Genomic DNA, 18668 nt, shown 5'->3' with positions numbered 1-18668 from the left:
AAGTCGGTAAGTTCTATGTGCCCGGTGATTTTGTTGTGATGGAAATGGAGGAAGACAAGGAGGTCCCTATCATTTTGGGACGACCATTTTTGAGGACCGCTGGGGCGCTGATTGATGTGAAAAATGGGACTTTAACCTTGAACATCGGAGATGAGAAAGTTCACTTTCAAATCGACCGAGCAATGAAGTACCCCGCTCAACCCGAATCGTGTTATATGATCGATGTGGTTGATGAATTGGTTGAAGAGAATTTTCTGGAGCAAGTCGACAACTCGCTAAGGTATCATTTCAATTTTTTATCTGATTTGCAGGATAAAACAAGCGAGCTTGAGACGATTTACACGGCAGACGCAGCACCTGTCTGTCTGGAAGGATATCCATACGGGCCGTACCCAGATCATACGGGCCGTAGACCAGAGGAATTTCAAACAGAGAAGCTAGAGATTGAGAAGGAAACGAAGGCTCAACCTGAAGCTGAAGCATACGGCCCGTACCCAGATCATACGGACCGTACGACCAGCCAGACAGAGCAGATCACTCCCGAATTAAAACCTCTCCCAGCCTCTCTCAGGTATGAATTCCTTGATTCAGAAAAGAAATGTCCTGTTATTGTAAATGCAGGATTGACCCCTGACCAAACCGCCAAGCTCATGGAGAAGTTGAGAACCCACAAAGGCGCGATTGGATATTCTATCAAGGACTTGAAGGGGATCGATCCAACCATTTGCACACACAGGATCTTGCTAGAGGATGACCACAAGCCTTCAGTTGAACACCAAAGACGGCTCAACCCAAATCTGAAAGAGGTAGTAAAGAAAGAAATTTTAAAACTTTATGAAGCAGGTATTATCTACCCGATTTCTGACAGCAAATGGGTGAGCCCCGTCCATGTGGTTCCCAAGAAAGGAGGAGCAACAGTGGTGAAGAATGAAAAAAATGAGATGATCCAAACACGCGTTGCAACCGGTTGGAGGATGTGCATTGACTACCGGAAGCTCAACGCGGCTACACGCAAAGATCACTTTCCCTTGCCATTTGTTGATCAACTCCTTGAAAGGCTTGCTAATCACTCATATTTCTGTTATCTTGATGGTTATTCAGGTTTCTTTCAGATTCCCATTCATCCGCAGGACCAAGAGAAGACCACATTCACATGCCCATACGGTACCTATGCATACCGTAGAATGCCCTTTGGTCTTTGCAATGCACCTGCGACTTTTCAGAGAGCCATGATGGCTATTTTTTCTAATTTTATTGAGAAGGAAGTTGAAATTTTTATGGATGATTTTTCTGTATATGGTACTTGTTTTGATTCTTGTTTGGCTAATTTGTGTAAGATTTTGCAGAGATGTGAAGAAGTGAATTTAATCCTCAATTGGGAAAAATGTCATTTCATGGTTCAAGAAGGAGTAGTCTTGGGACATGTTGTCACCTCAAGGGGGATTGAGGTTGACAAAGCAAAAATTGAGGTAATTGAGAAACTCGAAATCCCAACAAATGTCAAGGGGGTTCGAAGTTTTCTCGGACATGCAGGTTTTTATCGCCGTTTCATAAAGGATTTCTCGAAAATTGCGAAACCATTAACCAATCTACTTATTAAAGATTCTGATTTTGTTTTTAATGATGATTGTGTCAAGTCTTTTTGCAGTTTAAAGGAAGCCCTTATCTCTGCACCTATCTTACAGCCACCCGATTGGTCACTACCGTTTGAGTTGATGTGCGATGCAAGTGACTATGCAGTTGGGGCAGTTCTGGGGCAGCGGAAGGACAAGAAGCCATGTGCTATCTATTATGCTAGCAAGGTGTTAGATCCGGCCCAAATGAACTACACCACAACCGAGAAGGAGCTTCTCGCCATTGTTTTCGCCCTTGACAAATTCAGATCATATTTGGTGGGCTCGAAGATAGTGGTCTACACCGATCATGCTGCACTAAGGTACCTTTTGACTAAAAAAGATGCAAAACCAAGGCTAATAAGATGGATTCTTCTTTTGCAGGAGTTTGATCTTGAGGTAAGAGATAAGAAAGGAGTCGAGAACTCTGTGGCGGATCATCTGTCCCGGCTTCGTTGGGAAGAGGACACCACAATCGAACTCCCGATCAATGACTCATTCCCCGATGAACAGCTCCTCGCATTCAGTTCTGACCTGGAGGACATCCATACAGGCCGTACAGAAGTTCATACGGTCTGTATGATTCAGCATACGGCCCGTACGCACTTCCATACAGGCCGTACGCAGACCAACCAGAGCAAACAGCAAGCTCCCTGGTATGCCGACATCGCGAATTACCTGGTCTCTGGAGATTTGCCTGGCACAATGTCCCACCAGCAGAAGAAGAAACTCAAGTCTGATGCCAAGTACTACTTTTGGGATGAGCCCTACCTCTTCAAGATTGGAATTGATGGCATATACCGACGCTGTGTTCCACACGAGGAAACAAGTTCTATTCTTGCACATTGCCACTCATCCGCTTATGGAGGACACTCTTCATACTCCAAGACTACTGCCAAGGTATTACAATCTGGTTTCTTTTGGCCCTCTCTTTTCAAAGATGCAAGATCTTTTGTTCTAGCTTGTGACAGGTGCCAAAGAACCGGAAACATGACGAGACGAAGTGAAATGCCTCTCAACTTTATCCTAGAGGTAGAGATTTTTGATGTTTGGGGCATTGATTTCATGGGTCCATTCCCTTCCTCTCGAGGGAATGAGTATATTTTGGTGGCAGTAGACTATGTGTCGAAGTGGGTAGAGGCAATGGCATGCCGCAAGGCTGACTCGAATTCTGTGAAAAGGCTTTTCAATGAGATCATTTTCCCTCGTTTCGGGGTACCTCGAGCTGTTATCAGTGACGGAGGCAAGCACTTCGTCAATCGACAATTCAACAGTCTCTTGAGCCAACATGGGGTGACTCATAAGGTATCCACTTCTTACCATCCTCAAACTAATGGCCAAGCCGAGATTTCTAACAGGGAAATCAAGTCGATTTTAGAGAAAACGGTGGCAAGGACAAGGAAGGATTGGGCTTTCAAGCTGCATGATGCACTTTGGGCCTACCGCACTGCATTCAAGACACCAATTGGCATGAGTCCTTACAAGCTGGTGTATGGAAAGTCGTGCCACCTCCCTGTTGAAATTGAGCACAAGGCATTCTGGGCCACAAGAGCAATCAACATGGACCTACTTGCAGCTGGAGAAAAACGTGTCCTCGACTTACATGAGTTGGAGGAAATGAGGCTGCATGCGTATGAGAATGCTAGGTTTTACAAGGAAAAGACAAAGCGATTGCATGACCAACGCATTTCGCCTCGCCAATTCAAAGAGGGAGATCTTGTACTTTTGTTTAATTCTAGATTGAGAATTTTTCCAGGTAAACTCAAGTCAAGGTGGTCCGGCCCATTTCAAGTGAAGAAAGTGTATCCTTTTGGAGCAGTCGATATCTGGAGCACGGAAAGTGGTACCTTCAAGGTGAATGGTCAGCGCCTCAAGCATTACGTTGCTGACCACCTGATGAATGAGCGGAGCGTTCAGTTTCTTTCTGACCCCGCTCCGATTGAAACTTAATTTGCAAGGTGGTCTAGCTAAGGACCTAAAACAAGCGCTTCTTGGGAGGCAACCCAAGCACTTTTTAATTTATTTTTATTTTGTTTAGTCATTTCTTTTATTTTAGTTTCAGTTTTTGCATGTTTAATTTCGTATTAGTTTAATTCTGATTCTTTGATTTTTAGTTATCTTTCAAACCAGATCAGATAGGAGAAAAATACAATTCTGGGCGTTCATACGGCCCGTACCAGTTTCCTTACAGGCCGTAGGGCATCCATTCGGCGCGGACACCCAAGAGTCGCGACTCTCTCTCTTCGCGTCCCTCCAACTCACCCGTCTACCTTTTTATACCCCCCTCCTGACAGTACCCGACAAACCCTGACCCACCAAACCCCACCTTGTCGTCTTCCTCCTACGGGCCGCACGAGAAGCCGTACCCCTAAACCCTAGCCGCCGCCACCTTCTCCTCCGCTCGCCTCCGCCACTAGCCGCCCGATCTCGCCACTGTAGAAAGGACCCGCGCTGTTCTCCACGCTGACCCGACCGCCGCCGTCTCTCTCTCGCCATTTTTTCCACCACACTCACCCGCCGGCCGCCTCCCCTCCTTCTTCTCCAAGGTAAGCACCCTTAGCTTTCTCCTTTTCTATTTTTACTCATTTTCTACCATTTTTCTTTGTTTTTCCACCTTCTCCTCCGATTTCTCGGCCACCACTGTCAATCCACCAGTCGAAACCCAAACCCCAACAAAAACCACCAAGACCCTACGGCCTGTACACCAACCCTTACAGCCCGTAGACAATCCCTGCCGAGACCAACCAAGTCTACCATAACCTTACAGGCCGTACCCACAACCTTACAGGCCGTATCAGAGGTACCTGACAGCTATGTCTAGCGAACACCGCAGAAAGAGCCGCCAAGACCGCACACCACCACCACCACCCCATCCAGTCCCTGAGCCATATGACTCTGGCTCTGATCAAACATACTCTGGGGAATACACCGACCGATCCAACCGCTTCGCGGAACGGTATTTTGAGATGCCCACTCGTCGGATGTACGAAAACTTCATCAATCTCCAAAAGAAGAAGTTTGAGAACACAGCAATGGTAAACCTGGACACACTCCACAGTTTTGGAGTGGAGGATGATTTCGTCCTCCTCACTGCTGGGATTGGATTTGGCATGGATTTTTGGAACCTCCGCCTCCCAGCCTACGCAATGGACACAAAGGAATTTCTCTCTTCTCTCGAGCTTAAGAGGGACAATCAAGATGTCCCCTTTATCAAATTCCGGCTGTGCAATAGAACTCACCGAGTCTATTTTCCTACTCTTCGCGAGTGGTTCAGTTTCGTTAGAGAGCCCACTACTGACACTCTCAGTTTCCGTGAGGGGTGGGATAGGGATACCTTCTGGGGCATGATCACCGGCTGCCCTAGATCAGCCAGTTCAGAATACCGAGCCCGCTTCATCCCCCACCCCGTTCTCCGTATCATCCAGCGCGCCCTCGCTTCTACCATCTTTGCGCGAGGAGAGACTCTGAACCGCGCCAACACATGTGATCTCATGCTTATGGACACTATGCTCCGTCCAGACCCCGAGTATCCGGACTTGGCCTTTTTCATGGTCCAGCACTGGATCCAGCAGCGAGACAACAAGAAGAGCGGTGGCAAGATTAAGATGGGGGCCTATGTAGAACTCATCAAGCGAAAGCTTGGATTGGGAGCAATACCAGGTAGAGAGCCATGCACCGGTCCCACCATTATGGATGCTGACAGCTACCGCCAGGGCCTATTCCTCTCTATCTCCCGTGGCCCAGCGGGTCACCAGGACCTCTATGATTGGCGCTTTGAGAATGGTGCCTCACGCAGGTTACCATTTGGCCCCTCCATCTCACCACATGACCCATCCACCTGGTTGATCACAGCTCCTCCACCACCGACCTCTGATGCACCCAGCTCTTCTACCCAGCCACCACCATCACAGTCTGCACCCCCACACCTGGCTGACCCTACTCTTAGGGATATCTACTCCATCATGAGGGACATCAGGGATACTCAGCTGGAGCAGGGCCGTCACATCACAGCTATCCAGCAGCAGACGGACATTCACGGCGAGCGCTTGGATGAGATCAGTGGCCACATGTTTGATTATGCTCAGCGCCTTGGTGACATTGAGGACCAGTTTCGTGACTGGCGCTTCGACCCCTCCTATGACTACTGATCAGGTTTGTTTTCACTACCCCAGCTTTTATCTTTTTATCTTAGTTTACTAAGCTTGGGGGGGTGATTAGTTGATTTGTTTAGTTGCATGTAGTTTTGTTCTTTTTGTTTTTGTGTTTGCATGTTTCGAGGATTAATTTGTGTGAATTGCGTGAATTAGGGACCAAATTGAGAAATTTTGATTGAGAGATGGTTGAATTTGTGAAATTGGAAGTAACCACACATTTGGTTGAAAGAACTGTATATGATAGTTTGTTTTGGGACTTTGTAGAGCTGAGAATTGAATTGTACCAAGAAAGCATTTAAAACCGAACTGTGCCTTGTAAAAATAGAGAAATGAGATTTGAAAACAATAGAAAGGTTGGGATATCCATTGGTATGAGAGAATACCATTGGATATGTGTATTCATGATATGTGCAAACAAATTAAAATATATATATATTAAAAAAAAAAGAGAAAAAGATGGAGAAAATAAGAGTACTGGCAATAAGTCCATTAAGGGCGCCTTTGAGCTCGTCTCCCAAAAAAAAAAAAAAAAATCTTTGCACATGTCAACACATGTAGTCCGCGACTTTCTGACCTAAGCTTGTTCCAAGCTTGGGGGGGGGTATCAAAGAAAAACAAATCACTACAAATGAGGGCATAAACTTGGTAGAAAATGAACTATTGATGCGTTTGATTACTTGGTGCTTACAAATAGCAATACATTCTTGAATATGGGGTTTTGATTGATTGAATTGTGGGGTGAATCAAAATGGACCAAAAGAAACCAAATCACTATCCAAAATGACTCTAATAGGTTTCTAACGAACGAAAGACCATGCAAATTTTCCTCTTAGTAGATTAACTTGCATTTAGGTAAGTCCAACAACCAGAATCTCACCTAAGTTAGAATTTATGCTTGAGGACAAGCAAAGTTCAAGCTTGGGGGAATTTGATATCTCCATATTATGTCTAATTTATAGCCCTAATTTGTACTTAAACCTGTGTTTTAAAGCCTATAAATGTGGACTTTTTACTTATATTTCGAAGAAATGTGGTACTGCTATGTTTTGTTTGGTATTTTGCAGGAAAAAGGGCGAAAAACTGGATCTGACAATTTTTCATACGGCCTGTATGACATACCCTACGGGCCGTACAGGATCTGCCCAACCACACAGAAGATTCCACAACAGAGGCACATAGTCTCCAAGACAAAACACAGCCCTACGGGCCGTATGGGGTCCCCTACGGGCCGTAGGGTGCTAAATCGAAAAAATCCAGCAGGATCTGAAATCAGCTGAAATCAAGGAGGCCGAAAAGGAAGCCTCTGCACACGCGATCCAGGGCATTAAATGAGATATTTCCTCACCAAAAAAAGGGGATTCACCACTGGAACTTGGACAAGCTTTCTTGGAGCAAAAGACAAGAGGAGGAGAGAAAGAAAAGAAGTGAAAAACGCGAGTTTGCAACGGATCTTCGGATTTCTCCACTGTTTTGTCATGAACTCTTTTATTTTCTGTTATTTGTGTTATCTTATGAACATGAGTAGCTAATTTACTTTGTTTCTAGGGCTAAGATGTAGTTTCTAGTTTGGTTTTGTTTGCATGCTACTTGGATTTTGTGTTGAATGCTTGTTTTTACTTTGTTGAGTAGTATTTTGATTGCTTTATTTGTGCTTGCTTGAATTGATTAGTCATCCCGTTAGATGAATGCGCACATCTAAGTGTTAGGAGCCAAGTCTATGATATTTAATCCAACCGAATAAAGTATATGAAGTAGGGTTAAACCAAGGAGTACCCGAAAGGTGAAACTTTCCTTGAGGCGAAAGTCCTTGGATACTTTTAGTAAACCAACAAGTAACTTAGATAAATTAGGCCAAAATGCGAAAGTTGAGGTTTAACGCATTTAAGAGGGAAGTATTTGAGTCCGGTAATCGGGTACTAGGCCAAAATGCGAAAGTTGAGGTTAGGTATCTAGATCTGGTCGATAGAAACCCTAAACATTAGTATCAACACAGAAAACAGTAGCTGCAGCATTAACTCGGGGTCCCCTACGGGCCGTATGGGAAGCCATACGGGCCGTATGCCTCGGGGCTGAACAGAAATGAAATCTGAACCCTGGAAACGCCTTTTCATTAATTGAAAACAACTTTAATTCTTTTTATTGCTTTCTAAACTTGTCATAAATCATTAGAATTGTTAGAACTAAACCAAATCAATTTCTCTCACTTCTAGAATTTTAAGTAATTTTAGGATAAGTCCGGTTATTTTCTTCCGTCCCTGTGGATCGATACCTGAGCATACTCATCGATAGGATAGTACACTTGCTATCTGATTTGACAGAGTGTAACAAAGGTTTAAAAGGTATAGCTTGCTATACTGAAACTTTGTAGCATATATTCTGTGCGAACAAGTTTTTGGCGCCGTTGCCGGGGACGGCAAAGAAAATTCTAGACTTTTTCTTATTTTTGCTTGATTTTAGATTTAAATTTTAATTTTTCTTTTTCTATCTTTGCAGGAACATACTGGAAGGGTCACTGCCCAAGAACCACTATCAACTCAGAAGCAAAGGGGAGACTTCCAACTCATTTGTTCCAGCACCACCGCATCTGTCACCTCTCCGTACGGCCCGTAGGAGATTCATACGGCCCGTACCAGCCGACAACAGAGGCCAGACAGACCTAGAACAGGACACAATGAATAACGGCGGAGTTAATCCACCCATCACTGATCCACCCGTTCAGGATCCACCCATCCAGGACCCTCCCGTCCAGGACCAGTTCTCTGATGATGAAGGAGCAGACTATGCGCCCAGGACATTGCGAGAGTTTAATGTCCCGAGAGCTGAAGATGTTAGAGGAGCAATCCGATTGCCAAGGATTGCTGGCAACCAGCCTAACTTCAATATGGGGTGTGATTACAAATGAGGGCATAAACTTGGTAGAAAATGAACTATTGATGCGTTTGATTACTTGGTGCTTACAAATAGCAATACATTCTTGAATATGGGGTTTTGATTGATTGAATTGTGGGGTGAATCAAAATGGACCAAAAGAAACCAAATCACTATCCAAAATGACTCTAATAGGTTTCTAACGAACGAAAGACCATGCAAATTTTCCTCTTAGTAGATTAACTTGCATTTAGGTAAGTCCAACAACCAGAATCACACCTAAGTTAGAATTTTTGCTTGAGGACAAGCAAAGTTCAAGCTTGGGGGAATTTGATATCTCCATATTATGTCTAATTTATAGCCCTAATTTGTACTTAAACCTGTGTTTTAAAGCCTATAAATGTGGAATTTTTACTTATATTTCGAAGAAATGTGGTACTGCTATGTTTTGTTTGGTATTTTGCAGGAAAAAGGGCGAAAAACTGGATCTGACAATTTTTCATACGGCCTGTATGACATACCCTACGGGCCGTACAGGATCTGCCCAACCACACAGAAGATTCCACAACAGAGGCACATAGTCTCCAAGACAAAACACAGCCCTACGGGCCGTATGGGGTCCCCTACGGGCCGTAGGGTGCTAAATCGAAAAAATCCAGCAGGATCTGAAATCAGCTGAAATCAAGGAGGCCGAAAAGGAAGCCTCTGCACACGCGATCCAGGGCATTAAATGAGATATTTCCTCACCAAAAAAAGGGGATTCACCACTGGAACTTGGACAAGCTTTCTTGGAGCAAAAGACAAGAGGAGGAGAGAAAGAAAAGAAGTGAAAAACGCGAGTTTGCAACGGATCTTCGGATTTCTCCACTGTTTTGTCATGAACTCTTTTATTTTCTGTTATTTGTGTTATCTTATGAACATGAGTAGCTAATTTACTTTGTTTCTAGGGCTAAGATGTAGTTTCTAGTTTGGTTTTGTTTGCATGCTACTTGGATTTTGTGTTGAATGCTTGTTTTTACTTTGTTGAGTAGTATTTTGATTGCTTTATTTGTGCTTGCTTGAATTGATTAGTCATCCCGTTAGATGAATGCGCACATCTAAGTGTTAGGAGCCAAGTCTATGATATTTAATCCAACCGAATAAAGTATATGAAGTAGGGTTAAACCAAGGAGTACCCGAAAGGTGAAACTTTCCTTGAGGCGAAAGTCCTTGGATACTTTTAGTAAACCAACAAGTAACTTAGATAAATTAGGCCAAAATGCGAAAGTTGAGGTTTAACGCATTTAAGAGGGAAGTATTTGAGTCCGGTAATCGGGTACTAGGCCAAAATGCGAAAGTTGAGGTTAGGTATCTAGATCTGGTCGATAGAAACCCTAAACATTAGTATCAACACAGAAAACAGTAGCTGCAGCATTAACTCGGGGTCCCCTACGGGCCGTATGGGAAGCCATACGGGCCGTATGCCTCGGGGCTGAACAGAAATGAAATCTGAACCCTGGAAACGCCTTTTTATTAATTGAAAACAACTTTAATTCTTTTTATTGCTTTCTAAACTTGTCATAAATCATTAGAATTGTTAGAACTAAACCAAATCAATTTCTCTCACTTCTAGAATTTTAAGTAATTTTAGGATAAGTCCGGTTATTTTCTTCCGTCCCTATGGATCGATACCTGAGCATACTCATCGATAGGATAGTACACTTGCTATCTGATTTGACAGAGTGTAACAAAGGTTTAAAAGGTATAGCTTGCTATACTGAAACTTTGTAGCATATATTCTGTGCGAACAAAATCCCCCAAGCTTGAATCAAACTTAGGTTAGTGATATCTCCATATTATATCTAAATTATAGCCCTAATTTGCACTAAAACCTGTGTTTTAAAGCCTATAAATGTGGACTTTTTACTTGTATTTTGATGAAATGTGGCACTGCTATGTTTTGTTTGGTATTTTGCAGGAAAAAAGGGCGAAAAACTGAATCTGACTACTTTTCATACAGCCCGTATGACATACCCTACGGGTCGTACAGGATCTGCCCAACCACACAGAAGGTTCCACAACAGAGGCACGAAGTCTCCAAGACAAAGCACAGGCATACGGTCCGTACGGGGTCCCCTACGGGCCGTACGACGCTAAATTGGAAAATTCAGCTGGAATTTGAAATCAGCTTAATTTAAGGAGGCCGAAAAGAAAGCCTCTGGAGACGCGATCTGGGGCATTAAATGAGAGAATTACACACCAAAAAAAAGGGGGATTCACTACTGGAACTTGGACAACTTTTCTTGGAGAAAAAGACAAGAGGAGGAGAAGAGGAAGAGAAGTGAAAAACGCGAGTTTGCAACGGATCTTCGGATTTTCCACTGTTTTGTCATGAACTCTTTCATCTCTTGTTATTTGTGTTATCTTATGAACATGAGTAGCTAATTTACTTTGTTTCTAGGGTTAAGATGTAATTTCTAGTTTGGTTTTGTTTGCATGCTACTTGAATTTTGTGTTGAATGCTTTGTTTTTACCTTGTTGAGTAGTATTTTGATTGCTTTATTTGTGCTTGCTTGAATCGATTAGTCATCCTGTTAGATGAATGCGCACATCTAAGTGTTAGGAGCCAAGTCTATGACATTTAATCCAACCGAATAAAGTATATGAAGTAGGGTGAAACCAAGGAGTACCCGAAAGGTAAAACTTTCCTTGAGGCGAAAGTCCTTGGATACTTTTAGTAAACCAACAAGTAACTTGGATAAATTAGGCCAAAATGCGAAAGTTGAGGTTTAACGCATCTAAGAGGGAAGTATTTGAGTCCGGTAATCGGGTACTAGGCCAAAATGCGAAAGTTGAGGTTAGGTATCTAGACCTGGTCGATATAAACCCTAAACATTAGCACCAACACAGAAAACAGTAGCTGCAGCATTAACTCGGGGTCCCCTACGGGCCGTATGGGAATCCATACGGGCCGTATGCCTCGGGGCTGAACAGAAATGAAATCTGAACCCTGGAAACGCCTTTTTATCATTTAAAAACAACTTTAATTCTTTTTATTGTCTTTTAAACTTGTCATAAATCATTAGAATTGTTAGAACCAAACCAAACCAATTTCTCTCACTTCTAGAATCTCAAGTGATTTTAGGATAAGTCCGGTCATTTTCTTCCGTCCCTATGGATCGATACCTGAGCATACTCATCGATAGGATAGTACACTTGCTATCTGATTTGACAGAGTATAACAAAGGTTTAAAAGGTATAGCTTGCTATACTGAAACTTTGTAGCATATATTCTGTCCGAACAGTTAGAAAGTCGCGAACTTCGTGTGTTGATATATGCAAAATTTTATTTTTCTTTTGTTGACACTATAAATCTTTATCCTTGGAACAAAACCGGCTAGTTATAGGTAGCTAATCCATACCCAACCGTTTTAATTCAAAAGTGCATTTGCATGCTCTTGGTTCAACCCTTCCATGACATGAACTCACAGGGTTAGTGCAAACTCGGTCACTTTATCGGGCAAACTAGCGGAGCAAAGTGTCTATGATTAATTGCTATAAGTACGTCATATCGCCGTAACATAAGCAAGCGGAGTCTTTCTTGAAAATTTTCAACTTGACTATTTTTCAATATTTTTGCAAAAATATCATGAATACACACATCCTTAGGCATTAATTCATACCTATAGATATTCCGATCTTTCTAAATTCGTTTTTCACAAACAAGTTGCATTTTCAAAAAAATAAATTTAAATCTCTAAGTTTTCACTTTCTTAAACCTTTATTTCCACAAAGTTTTTTGCCAAAGTGTGTGGTTATTTCAAATTATTCCAAAGGTATTCCTAAAAACTCGTTAAAATTTGTATCAAAATCTCTAATATTTTTGACAATCACTCAAATTTATCAAGGGTTTTATTTTTGCCAATTTTTAACACAAAAAATTAAACATGATTTTATACTTTATGCATTTTCAAACAATTAAGTCCAATTATGCAAGACTCTATTTTTCATAACCTCGTAAAACATCTTGACAAATTCGCAATTTCAAGCAATTAAGTTTAAAATCACAAATCCTATTCATGGTCAAGTAAAAATCAAGGTTATAAATCCTAAAAATTTTGAATTTTTTTGAAAAACAATAAACATGCATGCAAAGATACAATTTCTTCCCATCCCCCAAGCTTAAATTAAGCATTGTCCCCAATGCGTAAAAATAAACAAAAGTAAATAGGAAGAAACATGGACTACTCTATTGGCGGAAGGTGGTGGTGGTGCGCCTTAATGCTTGGGTGGAGGATCGGGAGGGCGGCCTCCCCATTGCTCCGTTTTGTGTCAATTTTCTCGAGATTTGTCGGTTTCAGATGTTTCCACCGACTCCTTTTGCATCCTCCGAGGTATCAATGGCTTATGTTCCACCTTGGATGCATCCTCCGAGGTTTTGGCAAAGTTTGGAAGGATCTCAGCGGTTGAAACTCGGAAAATTGGGCTCAAAATAGGCATCAGGTCATCTAGGAAGGGTTCATTGCGGGCCACAATGGGTTCTGGTTTCTGCAGATGTTCTATCTGAAGGTGCTGTGGACCGCAATGAGTGTCATTGCGGGCCGCAATGAGTTCTGCAGAACTCGTTTTGGTGGCTTTTTCGCACTCCTGATCCATCCAATACTCAAAGGAACCCTTCTCCCAGTTGTTTATGAGCTCTTCATCAATCAACCTGTCAAGAATATCAACATTAAAAACACTTTGATCGTTAGATGGATATCTCATAGATCTTTTGATATCAAATGTTAATTTTTCTTCACCAATGTTCATTGTTATAATTCCATCATGAACATAAATCACATCTTTTTCCGTATTGAGAAATGGTCTTCCTAACAAGAGTGGTGTATGAGTCATGTCAACCACAACAAAATCTATTGGTACAAAGAATTTTCCAATTTGAATTGGCAAGTCCTCTACCACTCCTAGAGGTAACTTAACCGATTGGTCTGCCAATTGGAGCGATATTCTAGTTGGCTTAAGTTTCCCAACACCTAACCTATCATAAACCGACTTGGGCATAAGACTTACACTTGCTCCTAGATCACAAAGTGCACGTTTAAATTGGACATTTCCTATAGAACATGGTATGGAAAATTTACCCGGATCATCCAACTTTTTAGGCAATTCATTCATTACCATGGCACTACTGTTTGAGTCTAAGGATACCATTTGTACTTCCTCAAGCTTACGCCTATTTGAAAGAATGTCCTTGAAAAATTTGGCGTAAACCGGCATTTGGGTCATTACCTCAGTCAATGGTAGGTTTACATGCAATTGTTTCAACAATTCAAGGAATTTAGCAAATTGTTTGTCAGTTTTCTCATTCTTAAGCCTACCAGAAAAATGTGCGTATTTATGAGGAGGGATGTAGAGAGGTACCTGTGCACTTACCTTTGGCGGCTCATCTTGAGATGAATTTGCTTGTTTGGCAGGGTCGCTTGGTACAATTGGTGTAGCTTCCTGTGAGGCGGAATCCTCATGTGTGGAGATATGCTCATCACTGCTTCGTGTCTCTTCACCTTGCGGCTATACATAGTCATCCTTTGGCATAGGTGGATCCTCATATTGCATGCCGCTGCGAAGCACGTGCCTAACTGCCTTGACATCCCTGGGATTGTTCTCAGGTTTTGGTGGAAGGGTGCCCAGTTGGCGGAAGAATTGTGTAGCTTGTTGTGCAACTTGGTTTTCAAGCATTTTATTTTGGGTTTCCAACATGTCTACCTTTTTGGTTAATTCATCAAACTTTTGATTTTGACTTGTCATGAATGCCTCCATCATCAATTCAAGATTGGATTTTGGTTGTGCATTAGAACTATACCCTTGGTTACCATAACCTTGATTTGGTCTATTAAAGTTTGAGTTACCTTGGGTATTTTGGTCATTTTGTCTCCACGAAAAGTTTGGATGATTTCTCCAACCGGGGTTATAAGTATTGGAGTAAGGATTGTTATTTGGTGTAAAATTACCTTGGTTAATTGCATTAACCTCATCAATACTACCCCCATCACTTATACCACAGTTAATTGCTAGATGATTGGTACTACCACAAATTGAAAAAGGAAGAGGAAAGGAATTGTTTACAGAATTTACGCTCATTTGATCAATTTTGCAATTCAAAGCGGCAATTTCTGCAGCCAAGTTTGGATTCGAATTCACCTCTTTCATTCCCCGCTGCAAGATCATCGGTGTCTCCCTAGGGTTGTGCCATTGGCTTTGGTTGAGAGCCATGTCATCCACCAACTTGTATCCGTCCACAGCCCATTTATTCATGAGACTACCTCCAGCAGCTGCGTCTAACATACCCTTGTCCTGTGGCATGAGACTGTTGTAAAAGATTTGCAATAAATTCCACCCTTCGATACCATGATGTGGACAGCACCTCTGCAGTTCTTGAAATCTCTCCCACGCCTCGCTCATGGTTTCATCTCCTTTCTGTTGGAAATTGTGGATTTGATGGCGCAAGGAGTTTGTTTTGGATGGCGGAAAGAACTTGTTAAGAAAAGCATTCGCCACCTTAGGCCAATTATTCATGTTCTCGGGCCGTTGTCCCCTTATCCAACCTTTAGCTTTATCTGCAAGAGAAAAAGTGAAAGCCATAACTTTGAGATCTTCAGGAGAAACAGTTTGTACCTTAATTGTACTGCAGATTTCTTCAAAATTGGCTAAGTGTTGTGTGGCATCTTCGTGAGGCATACCATGGAATAGATTACGCTGCACCATGCTAACCCATGCAGGCGGAATTTGGTATTCTTCAGCATTGATAGTAGGTGCCGTATAGCCAAGGTGGATTTCCTCAGCCCCAGGTGCTGTAAAGTCTCTTAAAGGGCGGTTGGCATCGGCTACTTCATTGTTTTCTCTTTCGAGAGCGGCTGCCCGCAAACGTTGAAGTTCATTGGCCATCCTATCCCTTTCCCTCTGAAGGTTTTTAAATTGAATATCTTCATTTCCGGTCGACATGTCTAACTGGCGTGGATTTAAGTGCAAGAAAGGTCCCCTTGTTGGGTGTTTGTTCCTTCTCTCGTAGAAGAGATGGGTTGACCCTCGCTTAGAAAACCACTCAACCAAATCTGTGACGTTCGGGGTTGGAGGTTCCTCTGCCAGATTTCAACCTAAAAAAATTGAGAGAGAAAGAAAGCAAAAAGGAAAATTAAACAATTACTAACTAAATTTCTTAGGTCTGAAATAATATTCACCGTTGTCCCCGGCAACGGCGCCAAAAACTTGATGTAGATTATTACAATACAAGTAATAAATCCTAAATTGCGCTCAATTCGGTTGCAAGTGTACAACCTTGTCGAGTAGTACTTAGGGATCGTCTCCACATGGACAAGTTGGAATATCAAATCTAACCTAACAATTTAATTTAGTAAAAGAAAGTAAAAAAGTTTTTGTTTGTTCAAAGGTTGGTTTGGTTTCGATTAAAATGAATTAAACTAAAGTCTTCAAAGCAAAATTCGGTTTTTAACAAGAATGAGAAATTAGGGTTTCTTAGGGTTCCTATCCACTAGTGTTATGACTAATTGGTTTGTAAATTTTGTTCTTATATTTATGAAGGCACAGTTGGGTATTGTAGGTACAAAGTGATATCTCTATATTAATACCATCTTTCAATTATAATAAACGTCACCTCTCAGTACTTGGCTACTCTAATCTAAAGTCATTAAGTTCTTACTGTCCCAATTGATCTAGAAAACTATCCTTCACCTCTCGGTACTTGGCACAATTTTCTAAACTATTAGGTAAAGCCCGTATAAGACAAGCGTCACCTCTCGGTACTTAGCCTATCAAATACCCTATTACTTATGGTCTGGACCTAATATTCAATTTCTCAATTGCAAATACCAAATTCTAAGATTTCATGCGATTTCGATTAAGTCTTTACAATCAATTAAAATAAAGAATAGATCATAACAAAGAACAAGAATATATAAAATAAAACCAACTAAATCATAACAAAAGTTTCAAGTACAGCCCTAATCAACCTTAGAAAAGCCCTTAGCCAGTCATGGCTAAAACACAAATGAAATCAAAAGAATAAAATAGTTCCAAATGAAAGAAAATAATAAAACCGATTGATCAATAATTTCTTCTCCCTTCTTCTCTCTTCTTGCTTTTCCTTGTTTTTCCTTGTTTAAAACTAGAAATTCTGCCTAAAAAACGTACTCAATCTGTTCTACAGCTCCCTCTTTGTACCCAACTCAAAAACCTAGAAATAACCAACCAAAAATAGCAAATTCGGGCTCTGAACTTACCTAATTGCGGGCCGGAACCAACCCATTATGGGCCGCAATGCGTGGTGGAAGTTAACAGACTGCAGCGAAGAATTCTGAAGGTCATTGCGGGCCGCAACCAACCCATTACGGGCCGCAATGCATGTGCTGAAATCAGAATAAAAATCAGAATAAAAATAAAAAATCAAGCGAAAATGGCGACGCTTTCTCTCCATTTCTCCCCTCCAATCCGAACTCGCTCCTTCCCAACAATCGTTGCTTGTTCCAATGGTATCTACATCTCTTATTACTAACAAAATTCTCACCGATTCATTCATTCGACCTATATACTCTTTTCTACCTAGGGTTCTTGCTATGTACTTAATTTTTTATTTGTTATTATTTCCTTGCCAGTTAGTTTATTTGAAGGCTTTTGTTAGAAATTTGTAAAGATTACCTTTTTTGTTCTAAAATACTGGTATTTTATTTTATTTCTAGGCTGAAAAGAACCATCTTTCAAAAATCATAAAAATTGGTAAACAATTTTCAAAAATAGGAAAAATTGGTATTTTACAAGTTGAATATATAAACATTTTACTGAGCTACTTGGAATGTTTCAAATATGAAATTTTAGCCAGACTATATATACAGTTATACACAATTGTAAAACCCAACAAATTAAAAAAATTAAAATATATAAGGTATGAGATGCCAATCCATTGTTGTTAACTCAGCTTAATTATTCACTATAAGGTAGCATTTAAGTTAAATGAATCAAAAGTTTCACAGTTCAATTGAATGAAAATTGAACTCAAAACGAAAAGCCCACCTCAAAAAAATAATTTTGCATCTCCCCGGTTTTGATTGAACAAGTGGACGAAAAATAATACTAAAAAGGAAATTTGTACTTTGGTAGGGGTGTCAATGTCAAAACCCAGGTCAAATGGAGGCCCGGTTGTAATGGAGATACCACTGGAGAAGATAAGGAGGCCACTGATGCGTGTTCGGTCTAATGACCCAGAGAAGGTCAACGAGTTAATGGATAGCATCCGGGTTATTGGTCTCCAAGTACCTGTTAGTGCATATGATATGACTCCATTTATATTTCAATCTTTCTGTTCATTTGTTTTCTTCTTTACATAGATATAGGTCCCCAATTTACCAGTATTACCAGTATATGCTGGTAAACTGGGTTGCCAGTATATGCTGGTAGTGGACTTGACCATTGCCATAGCAACATGTTTATTTATCGACTCACTCTCAAGGAGTTAATGGATAGCATCCGGGTTATCGGGCTCCAAGTACCTGTTGGTGCATATGATATCATTTTTATATCAATCTTTCTATTCATTTGTTATACTTGTTTACTAAGGTATAAGTAATCTAACTTCCTGGGATGTTATGTATACCAGTACTCCAGTGGTCAAGTACCATTCCCAATTTACCAGTATATGCTGTTAAATTGGGTTGCCAGTATATTCTGGTACTGGACTCGACCATTTTACCAGTAAATATTATTTCTTTTTTATTTGTTTAGACTATTGTCTAATAACATCTTTCTCTCATTTTCTTACTATGCAGATAGATGTGCTCGAAGTTGATGGAGTATACTATGGTGAGTGCAAGAATGTCATTTAATATTAGAAAAATTGCACTATTTCCTTCTTCTTTTTCAGTTTTCTTTTGTTGCAGAAGCTATCTCTTTAGAGGCAAGTTCTTATGTGCTCTCACAAATAATAAAATATCATATACTCCCTAGAAAAAGAAATATATTGTATAAACCACAACAATACATAGCAACTATG

The 18668-nt window shown here is 41.1% G+C and overlaps 1 protein-coding gene and 1 non-coding gene across 4 annotated transcripts in view; both read left to right on the top strand.

The window, feature by feature from the left end:
• SRX (sulfiredoxin) overlaps positions 1-18668 on the top strand; it is a 35357-nt gene that overhangs the window by 11066 nt on the left and 5623 nt on the right. The window contains exons 1-3 of one of the 3 annotated variants that reach the window (XM_078293971.1): positions 17040-17154; positions 17780-17937; positions 18445-18478. In XM_078293971.1, coding sequence (XP_078150097.1) covers positions 17079-17154; positions 17780-17937; positions 18445-18478 — 268 coding nt within the window. In that variant the 5' untranslated portion in view covers positions 17040-17078. Of the gene's footprint in view, positions 1-17039; positions 17155-17779; positions 17938-17964; positions 18171-18444; positions 18479-18668 lie in introns of those variants that run through there. The other 2 variants (XM_078293973.1, XM_078293972.1) reach the window with 2 other exon arrangements.
• LOC144545389 (small nucleolar RNA R71) lies at positions 15012-15122 on the top strand. The gene has a single exon (XR_013508491.1). It is a non-coding gene; the product is annotated as a small nucleolar RNA R71 (small nucleolar RNA).

This window comes from Carex rostrata, chromosome 27 (genome assembly GCF_964058835.1).
Source record: "Carex rostrata chromosome 27, lpCarRost1.2, whole genome shotgun sequence".
NCBI classification, from domain to species: domain Eukaryota; kingdom Viridiplantae; phylum Streptophyta; class Magnoliopsida; order Poales; family Cyperaceae; genus Carex; species Carex rostrata.
Note: the sequence above shows the minus strand (reverse complement) of the source record. Positions and strands in the feature narration are given on the sequence as shown.